The sequence below is a fragment of the Gopherus flavomarginatus genome, chromosome 4 (assembly GCF_025201925.1).
Source record: "Gopherus flavomarginatus isolate rGopFla2 chromosome 4, rGopFla2.mat.asm, whole genome shotgun sequence".
Taxonomy (NCBI): Eukaryota; Metazoa; Chordata; order Testudines; family Testudinidae; genus Gopherus; species Gopherus flavomarginatus.
The window spans coordinates 108210115-108223311 of record NC_066620.1 but is presented as its reverse complement, the minus strand read 5'-3'; the positions used below and the strand labels follow the sequence as shown (position 1 = coordinate 108223311).

The 13197-nt window shown below is 41.7% G+C and overlaps 1 protein-coding gene across 3 annotated transcripts in view; it reads right to left on the bottom strand.

Annotated features, from left to right (window-relative positions):
- Nucleotides 1-13197, bottom strand: part of HIVEP2 (HIVEP zinc finger 2) — a 173533-nt gene that overhangs the window by 15677 nt on the left and 144659 nt on the right. For all 3 annotated transcript variants that reach the window (XM_050949378.1, XM_050949379.1, XM_050949381.1), the window contains exons 3-5: nucleotides 12581-12625; nucleotides 3346-8940; nucleotides 2365-2519 (exon numbers count right to left, since the gene is read on the bottom strand). In XM_050949378.1, the coding sequence (XP_050805335.1) occupies nucleotides 2365-2519; nucleotides 3346-8730 (5540 nt within the window). In that variant the 5' untranslated portion in view covers nucleotides 8731-8940; nucleotides 12581-12625. The remainder of the gene's footprint in view (nucleotides 1-2364; nucleotides 2520-3345; nucleotides 8941-12580; nucleotides 12626-13197) is intronic.

The following is a 13197-nucleotide window of genomic DNA, read 5'->3' as shown; positions in this document are numbered from 1 at the left end:
TGTTGAGTTTCCTAGAGAAATTTCACTTCCAATCCTTCCAGGGTTCTGTAGTCGTAGGTGAGGGAAAGTAGATTTTGCTATTCAAATAACGTAATTTGAATCAAGCTACCTGCCAGTGGTAATAATGCTTTTAGAATGACAACTGTGAGGAAACCTGCATAGGCAAAGTGCAAAGACTAAGCCTGCACAAAAGAATTGCTCTTATTTCATACTACCTTCTGTGGATCAAATAAAACAAAAGACAGACAAAATGATGATTCTCTTAAAAACAATGATGAACTAATGCTAAGTGATGACATGCAGAAAATATTAGATCTGTTTAAAAAAAAACCCACCACAAGCTAGTGAAAGGAATGAATCTACCCTTCTGCAAACAATGCCACTGTTACACAAAATGATACCCTTCTGAAACAGATCTATAAGGAAGATGCATTAACACAACAGAATCACCATCCTTCACACTGTCGCTACACAGGTAAGAGATCTCTATTGGGGAAACCCCACAAGCTAGAGAGACATACAGCCTGTCTATATAGATTATTAAAGCCCAGCAATCAATGTACACAGCGAGTCACTTAACTTCTTTCTTCCATACTACAACTGTCTCAAGATACCTGATCTATATCAGGACAAATTCATAGGTGATACGTAAGATGATGTAAGTTATATCCCTTTACAGTCACTTAGACACATTTATGCTCATACTCCCTTAGACCTTATCAGTATGTAAGGAAGTCTAAGACGGTGTAATTACCACATCAAGTTTCCTGACAAAGGTGCAAAAAGTTTCAGGTACAATATACGGTAGCCACATTAAATGAACATCTTTCAGAGCCTCCTGTTAGCTGCTTTTCTTGCTCAGCTACACTCTTCTGACCGCTAGCATGCAGATGACATCAATTTAGAATCCCTTAGGATGGGTGATCCAAATTCAGAGATGATATGTAAAGGCAGGTGTGTGAGATACACACTTGTAAGTGGGTGAGAGTCTAATTAACAGCACTTTATACGTCTTGTAAACTTAGACTCACCTCTGAATTTGGGTCACTGAAAAGTCTCTTTTGTAGCCAGTTTACTGGTTTTTGGTTAGTAGCACAACGCACTACCACAGGGAACACCCAGGATCAGGGATTCCTGGGTTGTCAGGCCCTGGAACAATCTCAGAGATGACATTCTCAGTCTTCGAAGAGAGACGCAGGGTATGCCCCCTTTTTGCTACAGGTTATAGAGAAATATCAAAGTTTATTTGATTGAGACTGCCCCCACACATCCACAAGCCTTTTAATGAGAGGGATGCTGAAAATGTTGAAAAATGACAGAAGACTAAATGGATTGCTGAACGTCTTGTGACCCTGTCCTGACTGGTTAGTTATTCTGAGACACTGCTGCAGGGTGAAGAGAGCCCTTGGGCTTGACATGTATGAAAAGAACCACCCAGCTGGACACCTGGACATTCACAATTACCAACATACAAACACCATCATTTCAGATTTTCATAATACAAATACAATTCTTATGCATGTACTGAGAATACACTGTAATGGACAATTCATTAATATGCTGATCATAACAAGCTAGATATGCTTAAAAACTACGTCAACGGACTATTAGGTCTGTTTTTTCCTCAGCTATTTGCTATTTAATTTGTTTTGAACCAATTTAACAGCAGTAGATTAAACTTTGTTTTTAATTTGATTGTTCTTATGTCTAAACACTGATACCAAGGATTTTATTACCAACCAAAATTTTGTACCCGAAAGTCAACATTCAGTAAAAAACTAAAACATTCCAGGAATAACAATAAGAATGCATAGCTTCTTTGTCAAGGCTGGTGTATAATACAGCATTTAATAATAGAAAGGTGTCTGCCAGGAGTCCAGTGAACACAAGAAGATTGCCTAGAAATCAAAATATTAGCCATCCATCTTCTTCTTTGCCCCAAATAAGAGAAATGACAATTCAGTAATGCTTTCTATGTATATAGAAAGTATAGTTGTACTAATGGCACAGGTGCTTGAACTAGAGGTGTTGGGGACGCTGCCGCACCTCCTGGCTTGAAGAGGTTTCCATCATATACAAGGTTTAGAGTTTGGTTCAATGGCTGTCAGCACCCCCACTATACAAATTGTTCCAGGACCCTTGGCTAATGGCAAAGCAGAGCTGGAAGTAAGTACATAGGCTTTACTGTGTTTCCTAATATCTTGTTGCATGACTGACATATAAACAGGAGATGCACAGGGAGCTACAAAACATGGCATGAGCCCAGAAGGCTGTTAATTTCCCTAATCCATCTATGTTCAAATTCAAATCTGTTTAATCTGAAATGACAGGCTTGGTTTGATATTTCCAGCTGCATTTTCTTACCCTCCTTCAAAGATTTTAATTCGTACTGGCTCAGTCTGTTTGGACGCAATGTCTTTATCTCCATGACTTTCTCCTTTTACTCTTTCTTTTATAATATTCCCCACTACTTTCTTTTCAAGTTTGCTGCCAAACAAGAAGAATGGTTCGTGTTTCATCTGTGGAACAAAGTCAATGAGTGTTATTACAGTCTGGAACATAGAATAAATGCAACTTCATTTCAAGTAGTTTAAACATTCTGGGCTGAATTCAGCTGTGAGTTTGGATGCAATTCCATGAAGCCAATTAATTTGGCTCTTTACGTCTGGTGAGAGACGGGGGAGGGGCAGAACAGGCACATTTTAAAGGCGCGTTATCTGCTGATACAGCAAAAGCATCACCACATCATGCTGGCCAATCATGGCTGTGGTATGCTGATCACTTGGGACCAAATCTGGAGGTCCTTATTCAGTTGTTATTCAGTCTTTATTCAGGTAACTCCCATTAATGACAATATTTGTTACTAGAAAAAGGCTGGAGTAAAAACTAAATGACCCATGTGAAATAAGGCCCTCAAATGTCCTGCTCTTCTATTGTCTTCCATTGTCACCGAAATCATACTCTGAATCAGCTGTCAGAGCACGCAGGGGAAGAACAGGGGTCAAGAGTCATGGCCCTAGAATGCTCTCCCAGAGTATGTTGTACCTTTTGATTTTCCAGTGTGGATAGTTTTAAAAGTGACAAAGAGGTACATAGGATAATCATATAGGCTTAAACAGGACATATTTGCTTTGAACCTTTATTTAACTTTTATGGGATGATGCATTTTCTGTTCAAAACATTAGAAAAGCTGTAATAGATACAATTTTTACTTATTATTCAGAATTGCAACTGTCAAATATCAGCTTTTCATTATCCTTACGTTGATTTATGCATCATAATTTATTTCATTTTTTGGTTTGGTGTAAGGTCTGGATGAAAGGGATTTTTTAACTTATTGTTTACCTGAGCAAACTGTTTCCATGCACTTGACGAGGTCAGTTTACCAGCTCCAGGTCTATGCATAGCAGCCAAAGAATAAATTTCTGCGGTGTTTTTCTGCTTGGACCTTAGAAGTGCTAGAGTAGTCTTCGTATTTAACCCTGATGGGTTTGGGTTACACGAACTAATACACCATGAAGCATAAACTGAAGATTTGAGGGTTGCTTGTTGAATGTAACTGGGCTTGGTATAGTTTAAGAAACACCAGCTCACAGTAGTAGTAGTGCGTAGACTAGGGAACTGAAAGATCTGCTGAAAATCTGCTCCATCTGTTAGGAGGATGGCTGAGCGTGCTGCTTTCCCATTTGGATTGGATGCCATCTGGACCAACATACCAGCAGGCAATTTCTGCTGTTGCAGTTGTTCTTCTGTCTGAATTTCTGATGGCAGTGAAGACCTCTGTGGGCTCATGCTCATATCTGATGCTGTTTCATCCACATCCAGTTCTTCTGGTGACTCTCTTCCTTCAGAAGGGCCACTCGACTTGTGCCCTGGAGATGCTGAATCAAAACTGGAAAGCTTTTCCCTGCTCAGAAAAGGGTCAGCTGTTGGTATGTTGGCAGATGGGAAGTCTTGAGATGATGAGGACGATGATGGTGAAGAGGATGACACGGACGTCACACTTTCCTTTGGCTCAGTAGCACAGCTCTGCCTAACTAGCTGAGGCTTTTGTATTCTGGGAAAATCCTTCTTTATATCTGAATTAGTCAACTCTACTGCACTTAGCTCCTCAACAATCTGTCCATACATTTTTTCTTCTTTGACCCTTTTCTGCTGCTTAGTCTCCATAAAGAGCTCCAAGCTGCTTGCTGGTGAAAGCATTCGTTTGCTTCCTCCCAGGGTAGAGGCAGTGTCAGAACTGGATGTCAGACACAATGGGATTGAGGATTCCAAGTCAAGTGGTAAAGTCTGTGGTACTTTCCACAAAGGATATTTTTCTAACCCACCATTCTGGCCTAATAGCTGGGCTATGTTAAATCCTAGTCCTTGCATGGCTGCACTTGTTGATAATGTTCTTTGAGAAACTGTCTCATCCACTTTGCAAATGACAATAGCAGGGCTGTTGTTCTGTGCAAGGATCTGGGAAATGCTTGTATACATGACACTACCATAAGATGGTACATGGGTCTGAATCCTGACAGGAACAACTGTTCCTGGTAAAGACTGTACAGATCCATCATTCGGGGAGTCAAAACCTGTCTGTAGATGCTGATCAGAGGAGATCTCTGCTGACTTAATACTAGGGTCTGGCAGGTACTTAGCATTTTTCGAATACTGCCCAGATGTTCCTGAGTAATGCAGGTACGTTTGCTCTTTCGCATGCATGTATTCAGCCGGTTTCTTTCCAATATGCTCTTGAGTGTGCTCCAGGTGATAACTAGGATGAATTTCTGTTTGGAAAGGTTGTTTGACACATGCTTTTTGTAACTGCTGTACAAAATGATGTGGCAAGTTTCTCTGTAAAGGTTCTGCACATGACTGCCATAAGACAGGTTGCTGAGCTGGTAAGGGAACCATACTGACAGCAGGATATGGAAACTGAAACAAGGCATTGGGAATGGGGGGAAATGGAACCTTTTCTTGATGTGCAAATAGGTGCTGTTGCTCTGCTGGATATTTGTTTGAAATATAAGGTGCTTGTTGAATCAAGGGATTCCTTAAAATGTCCTGATTGTCTGCAAGGATGGCATGTTGCTGGGCAAGCTGTGCGCCAGAACCAACAGCCTGCTTTCCAGAGTCATCTGCCTGAATGGGCTGAAGCACAGAGGTGGGAGAATGATGCCAAGCAACTTGGGAAGAGCGAAGACCAGCATGTATGTGTTCCATCTGCTCTTGCTTTATATTTTGTTCCACACTTTGATCAATCTGGGGAATCTCTGGGAATCCACTAAAAGAAGCCTGACGGACCAGAAAGCATTTCTTCCTTTCTCGTGATGGAGATAATCCTGCAGAAGGTGCCCCAGCTGCTGAAGCATGAGACAGATTCCCATAATCAAAGGATTTACTTCGTATCTCTGGGATTTCAGCAGCATGCGGACAAGGCATCTGTTCAGACGAGCAACGTCTCATTTCCTTCTGATGGTGATACCCAGGGACAGAAAGTGAGTAAGCACCAGCTGGAACAGTTAAAAACTCGGACTGTTTTCCAAACTCATCCTGTTTGGAAGGCACGATGAACTTGGTATTTTCTTCCCTTTCAAAGGACATTGAAAAACTTGAACTATGGGACAAATTACTTTCTTGGCTAGGGCTGCGAGAGAGGCTTGTGCCGGTGGATTCAAAGCTGGACTCTCCAGAGGAGTGCTCCATGTCAGCAAGCCGTAAGCGTTTCTTTTTGGGTGGTAATTTTTCTGCTGGGAGTTGAGAAAGAGTTTCACTTCTTTGCGGCCACTGGAACTCTTCAGCAGGTCTTTCCTGCTCTTTACTCTGAACTTCTTTATCTTTCTCAGGTTTATCTGGTTCCTCTGTAACACGGATCTCAGGTACTTGTATGTTATGCTGGCGAACCAGTCTGGGCTGCATATGGTATGGCTGTGGCTGTTGGGACAGAGACGGTTTATTCACACTATCAGCATTTTCTGTTTGCTGAGCCCGCTCTGGGCTCATTGGGGACTCAGAAATCTCACTCTCACAGGTTTCAGACAGCGAGTAGGTTTTATCCTGCAGGCAAGCAATATGTTCTGTAGATTCAGACCTTTCAAATGAGTTTGGCCTGCTCAATGAGTTTGTATGCTGAATGACAGAGATGACATTTCCAGGGGGTTTTCTGTTCAGTGACTCTGCTGTCTTTTCTTGTTCTGCAGCTAAAGATGACTCTTCTAATGAAGCTGATAGGCTTCCAGATTGCAAGTGAGGTCTACAGATTTCAAAACGCTCTGCATGATAATGGGCAGCATTATCCCATGTGCTTCTTGTCCCTTCCTGAATTTGGGGTTTGGGATCAAAATCTGAAGGCAGCATCCCCACTGGGGTGCCAGTACCACTGCTGCAAAGCATGGGAACATCCTCCTCATCCCCAACACTTTTCTCTTTTCTGCGTTTTCTGTTTTCGAATGTGGTTCCGTATACAGACAGCACTGGCTGTGATTGTCCAAATGAATCAACAAAGTACTCCCCTCCTTGTTTTATCCCGCCCGAGCATGGCAAGTCTCGGTAGTTCAGCTTTTGAGTTTCAAATTCTTCCCATTTTCTGTAGTGCTTTCCACAAGCATCATAGTCATAGAAGGTTCTCTCCCCTGCTATCAATTTCTTCTCCTTCAAGGATGACCCTTTTTCATCACCTGTTGACCTGCTGGAAGAAACAAGGATATTTTTTCCTGTTCTCCCATGATAGTCTGGATCTGAGTGCCCCTCCTGCACTGAGGGCAGCTCAAAGGCAGCTTGTCTTCTTAACATCCTCTGATGGGATATTCCTACTGTCCCAGGATAAAACACATCATCTGAACCTGTCATTCTCTCATCAAAGGAATGGCTTCCTCTCAAAGATGAGGGAACACCTAAATTGGTTGCAGAAGATGTTGGCATGGAGTTACTTCTAATAAGTGGAAAAGCATCTACTGGAGGCTCTAAAAGTCCAGGCGTGTCACCCTGCTGACTTAATGGGTAAAGGTTCAGTTCATTTTTGATGGATGATGTTGTAGTCTGGGATTGTTTGGACTCTGTATTGCTACTGCTGAAGAGTTGGGTAGATGTAATAGTGCTCAGTTTACTGGGATCAATGAGTGTGTCTTTATTTGGAGTTAGATGAGAAATATGTTCTTCAAGCATCTTGATGTCTAATCTGGTGTTCACCAGAGGTAGAGGCTGCTCCCCTCTGCCCTTTTTACCCATTAAATTGTGTTCTTGATTGGCTGTTGCTACTGTTAGTGCTGTCCTTTGACTAATCCGATAGAATTTCCCAAAGATTATTTCTTCATAAGACTTTGCATTAGTATTTGGAGGGCTTATTTGTTGCTCTGCACTTTCTGAGCGGGAAAAGTAACCAGAATCAGTGCTTCCTTTGCTATGTGGGCTCAAAAGATTTAGTGACTGCTCAGAGTCTTGCCCTTTTTTCTCTGACAGTCTTAGTGCAAGTCGCTGTTTAACTGTATGAGAGTCATCAGACTTCGTACTTAAGGATGGGTTTTGTAACATGTCAGATCCAATGTACTGTGAATTCTCACTGGGTAACTGAATCCCACTTTTAGGGATAATCAAAATGGGCACTTTCATTGGGCCTCCCAATGATTCATCTATGGACGAGTGAAAGTTACTTCTGCTAGCAATGTCCAGTGGCATCTGTGGGACTGGGCTCAATTTGTCAGAACTTTCCACAAGCAATGAGGTCTCATCATCTGTGTCTGTGCTCTGCTCACCATCTGAATGTATTTCAGCTTCCACATCAATCAAACTGGCATCTAGGTCCAATTTAGATACCGCTGACTCTGTGAAAGGTACTAATCCTGCTTTAATTGCATGGGCATGTGATTTCCTGTGCTTGTATAAATTGCTCTTTGTCTTAAAAGAGAAACCACAAGGAACACAAGGGTATGGCCGTTCCCCAGTGTGGGACCTAATATGTTTTTTAAGTACACTAGGTTTGGCACAAGCCCTGCTACAGTAAGGACAAATGTATTTGCCAGGCTTTTTGGGTTTGTGCTCTTTCTTGTGAGCATCTTCTGATTGTTCTATCGATTTCTGAGAATATTGGCTATAAGCAGGGTTCAAACTTGAAATCTTCTTTCTAGAGTAACCTCCACTGTGGCCGTGCAAGTGAAAAGGAAATATGTCCTCTGAGGCAACTGATTGCAAGTGGCCAGGAAACTGCCACGTGTGGCCTTCCAAGCTCTGATGTGGCTTTATGTTGTGCAAGAACCCTTGTGGCAATGAATGCTGGGGAAAAGAAAGTGAATGTTGACATGAGTAGGGACTTGGCCGATGCTGTGGATATTGCTTCTCTGTGACTTGCTGCCCAACTTCACCGGATGAGCCGAGTTTCCCAGAACTAAAAAGTTGTGCTGATGCTGTGTTTCCGATTTGCTCATGATCTGTTTCTGGTTGTCTCTGTATTTCTTGATTGCCAAACGTGCTCATCTTAATAACAGCTGAATGTTCTTGCCTCCATCTAGTTGGTACTTCAGCAGTTTCTCCAGACCTTGAGGTAGCTTTTTGCCCTATAGCTGTGTCCCCAGAGTCCATTTTGTTATATGAAGTCTTAAGTGCTAGTTCACTTGAAAGCTGTGCAGACACATGGAGTGTGTCCAATGCTATGCTTCTTAAAGTTTTGTTGCTCCCATTTTTCCAGAGCCTTTGCAAGTTCACAGACTTCTCTTTCTCTTTTGAACTTTCCACACAGTAGTCTATAGGCATTAGATTTGAGTGTGTATGCTAATATAATGATCATACAATTCTGTTCATGGCAGGAACTTTCCCAAACAGTTTCTCATGCATTTGCAAGGAGTCAGTATGGCATTAGAACATTTTCCATTGTAAGTGTTGAGATGCAGAATGATCCAGAGAGAGATTTGTTGATCTACTATAGCAAAGTCCTTTTCAGCCCTTCCACAACAATGCAGTTATCTGTAAGAGAAGAAAATAAAAACACGCAGATTAGTACAAGTGGGTAATCACCACATGAGCAATTTAATTTGTTTCACAATTCTCAAAAGGAAGAGCGATGAATACAAAAATGTAAGAATATTGTAGTAATTTGCATTTGTATTGTACCTTTCTTCCAAGCTTATTAAGGGACTTTACTAACATTAATTAAGCTTCACAAAACCCATGGTCAGGAGCGAGAACAGAGAATGTGTGGACAGAGAATGAACAGGTTAAGAAGACAACTGAAGGTCACATACCAAGTCAGTGAAAGAACTCGAACTAGAAACCAGGGCTTAAGTTTTTAAAAATGATAAATAACTTTAGGTGCCTCATTTTGGGGTGTCCAATTATTAAACTTTTTGAAATTGGCTTGATTTTCAGAAAGTTCTGAACACCCAATTTTTTCCAATCAGGCCCCTTTAAGATGGCTCAAGATGGGCACCCAAAAATTGAGACCCCCCAGAGTTCCTATGCAGTTTTGAAAATGAGTCCTTTATGAGACTCTCTACGTCAGAAGTAGGCAGCCTATGGCATGGGTGCTGAAGGCGGTTCGCGAGCTTATTTTCAGTGGCACTCACACTGCCTGGGTCCTGGCCACCAGTCCGGAGGGCTCTGCATTTTAATTTAATTTTAAATGAAGCTTCTTAAACATTTTAAAAACCTTATTTACTTTACATACAACAATAGTTTAGTTCTATAGTATAAACTTATAGAAAGAGACTTTCTACAAACATTAAAATGCACATGAAACCTTAAATTAGAGTGAATAAATGAAGACTCAGCACACCACTTCTGAAAGGCTGCTGACCCCTGCTCTAAGTAAAACGATAAATGGGCGCAAAGCAGACATCAGGAACGGTAACATACAAAAGTCAGTAGGAAAACACTTCCGTCTCCCTGGACACTCAATAACAGATTTAAAAGTAGCATATTTCAACAAAAAAACTTCAAAAACAGACTTAAAAGAGAAAATGCTGAGCTCCTGAGGAAACTACAATGCATTGGTGACCTTCCAGAAAACACCATCCTAGCCACCATGGACGTAGAGGCTCTCTACACGAACATCCCGCACACAGATGGAATACAAACTGTCAGGAACGGTATCCCTGATGATGCCACAGCACAACTGGCTGCTGAGCTCTGTGCCTTTATCCTCATACACAACTATTTCAAATTTAATGACAATATATATCTCCAGATCAGTGGCACCGCTATGGGCACCCACATGGCCCCACAATATGCCAATATTTTTATGGCCGACCTGGAACAACGCTTCCTCAGCTCTCGTCCACTCACACCCCTCCTCTACCTACGCTACATTGATGACATCTTCATCATCTGGACCCATGGGAAGGAGTCTCTGGAAAAATTCCACCATGATTTCAACAGCTTCCACCCCATCATCAACCTCAGCCTGGACCAATCTACACGGGAGGTCCACTTCCTAGACACCATGGTGCAAATAAGTGAGGGTCACATTACCACCGTCCTATACCGAAAACCTACCGACTACTATGCCTACCTTCATGCCTCCAGCTTCCATCCCGGGCACATCACAGGATCCATTGTCTACAGCCAAGCACTGAGGTACAACTGCATCTGCTCTAACCCCTCAGACAGAGCCCAACACCTACAAAATCTCCACCAAGCATTCTCAAAACTACAATACCTGCATGAGGAAATAAGGAAACAGATCAACAGAGCCAGACGTGTACCCAGAAGCCTCCTACTGCAAGACAAACCCAAGAAAGAAACTAACAGGACTCCACTGGCCATCATATACAGTCCCCAGCTAAAACCTCTCCAACGCATCATCAGGGACCTACAACACATCCTGGACAATGATCTCACACTTTCACAGGCCTTGGGTGGCAGGCCAGTCCTCGCCCACAGGCAACCTGCCAACCTGAAACATATTCTCACCAGTAACTGCACACCGCACCATGGGAACTCTAGCTCAGGAACCAATCCATGCAACAAACCTCGATGCCAACTCTGCCCACATTTCTACACCAGCGACACCATCACAGGACCTAACCAGATCAGCCACATCATCACCGGTTCATTCATCTGCACGTCCACCAATGTAATATACGCCATCATATGCCAGCAATGCCCCTCTGCTATGTACATCGGCCAAACTGGACAGTCGCTACGGAAAAGGATAAACGGACACAAATCAGATATTAGGAATGGCAATATACGAAAACCTGTAGGAGAACACTTCAACCTCCTGGGCCACGCTATAGCAGACCTTAAGGTGGCCATCCTGCAGCAAAAAAACTTCAGGACCAGACTTCAAAGAGAAACTGCTGAGCTTCAGTTCATCTGCAAATTTGACACCATCAGCTCAGGATTAAACAAAGACTGTGAATGGCTTGCCAACTACAGAACCAGTTTCTCCTCCCTTGGTTTTCACACCTCAACTGCTAGAACAGGGCCTCATCCTCCCTGATTGAACTAACTGATTATCTCTAGCTTGCCTGCATATATATACCTGCCCCTGGAAATTTCCACTACATGCATCTGACGAAGTGGGTATTCACCCACGAAAGCTCATGCTCCAAAACGTCTGTTAGTCTATAAGGTGCCACAGGATTCTTTGCTGCTTATGCTGAGCTACAATTCATTTGCAAACTTAACACCATCAATTTGGGCCTGAATAGGGACTGGGAGTGGCTGGCTCACTAGAAAAGCAATTTTCCCTCTCTTGGTATTGACACCTCCTCATCAATTATTGGGAGCGGACTACATTAACCCTGACTAAACTGGCCTTCAACATTGGTTCTCCATTTGTAAGGTAACTCCCTTCTCTTCATGTGCCAATATATATTTATGCCTGTATCTGTAATTTTCACTCCATGTATTTGAAAAAGAGGGTTTTTTTTATCCATGAAAGCTTATGCCCCAAAAAATCAGTTAGTCTTTAAGGTGCCACGGGACTCCTCATAGTCTTTATGAGATGAGTCCTAACTCTCAATAATCTGCTCTCATCACTAGATCACATAATTGCCTTGTGCAAGAAAATGTAGATTACTGCCTTTTACATTATTTTTAAACAGTCGACAGTAAATAAATGTTACATAATTTTTTTTTAAAAAAGCATTTAAAATCTAAACTAAAACACTACAGTATAACCTTTTAGTCAGAGTATGTTTCTAAAGAAGAATTATTGATGACAGCAGTAGTTTAAAAACTACATTTATGACACTTAAGCATGTCATATTTAAAAGTAATTTAGAACTGCATGGTATCTAACCAGGTTTCAGCACTTGATACGTTTAAGTACAATTGGTTTCCACAGTTCTGTTTGTAAATAAGTAAAGCTCAGGGGCCTGATTTATGCACCCAAGCAGAGTGTTTGAATTGGAAGAAAAATGCACGATCTCTGCTGGCATATTATCAGAACATAGTATATTTCCAGGATGAAACAGGGCTAAGGAAAAAGGGAGTCAGGATTCCACACCAGATGGAAGATGAAGGGAAGAAGCTGATGGAATGTATTATATTTCTAAGGCTGAAGGATTGCACCCGAGTTGAAAAAAAATTGGCAAAGAGCAGGAAAGTGGGGACAAGATAGGAAGATATGTAATTTTGTTTTCCATAATAAAAGTGTTACCTGCATCTTCTAGACATCTAAGACGCATGACTGTCTTGAATAGTCCTGTGAAAGAAACAAATGCAGTTAGGAGAAAGTCTTGAAATAAATAACTGGCACTGGACAGAGAAATATGGTAACTTCCTATCGTGTAAAGCAGAGCCTGACAAATCCACTTGGCCATTCCCTAGTTATGAGCAAGAAGCTTCCCCTGCAGAGTTGGAGGTCTGAGCCTGATAACTTTCAGTGTCCAGACTGTAGCTGGAACCACGATAGCAACAACTGTATTTTAATAAAGAATGTTAGCACAGTTTTAAGAGATTTTCCGATGCAGATAGGGAGACCCATGTTAAAAATCCAAGTTATTCTGAGATCCATATTATTTTCAGAATAATTAAAAAAATTCTTTCACCTATGCTCTAAAACTAGCATATAGTCTAATCAGGAGGATTATCTGTAGCCCAGTTCAGCTAGCATGGTTCTCAGAAAAAAAAATCCCTTTTAATTTCTATTAGAGAAACAATTCTAGACACAGATTAGCAACAACTTTTAAATATGACCACTGCTAGCACAGTTAACAATTTGTTTTTGATAGTTTAGTAATACATAGTTTAAAGTAAATGGAAAGGCCTAGTACT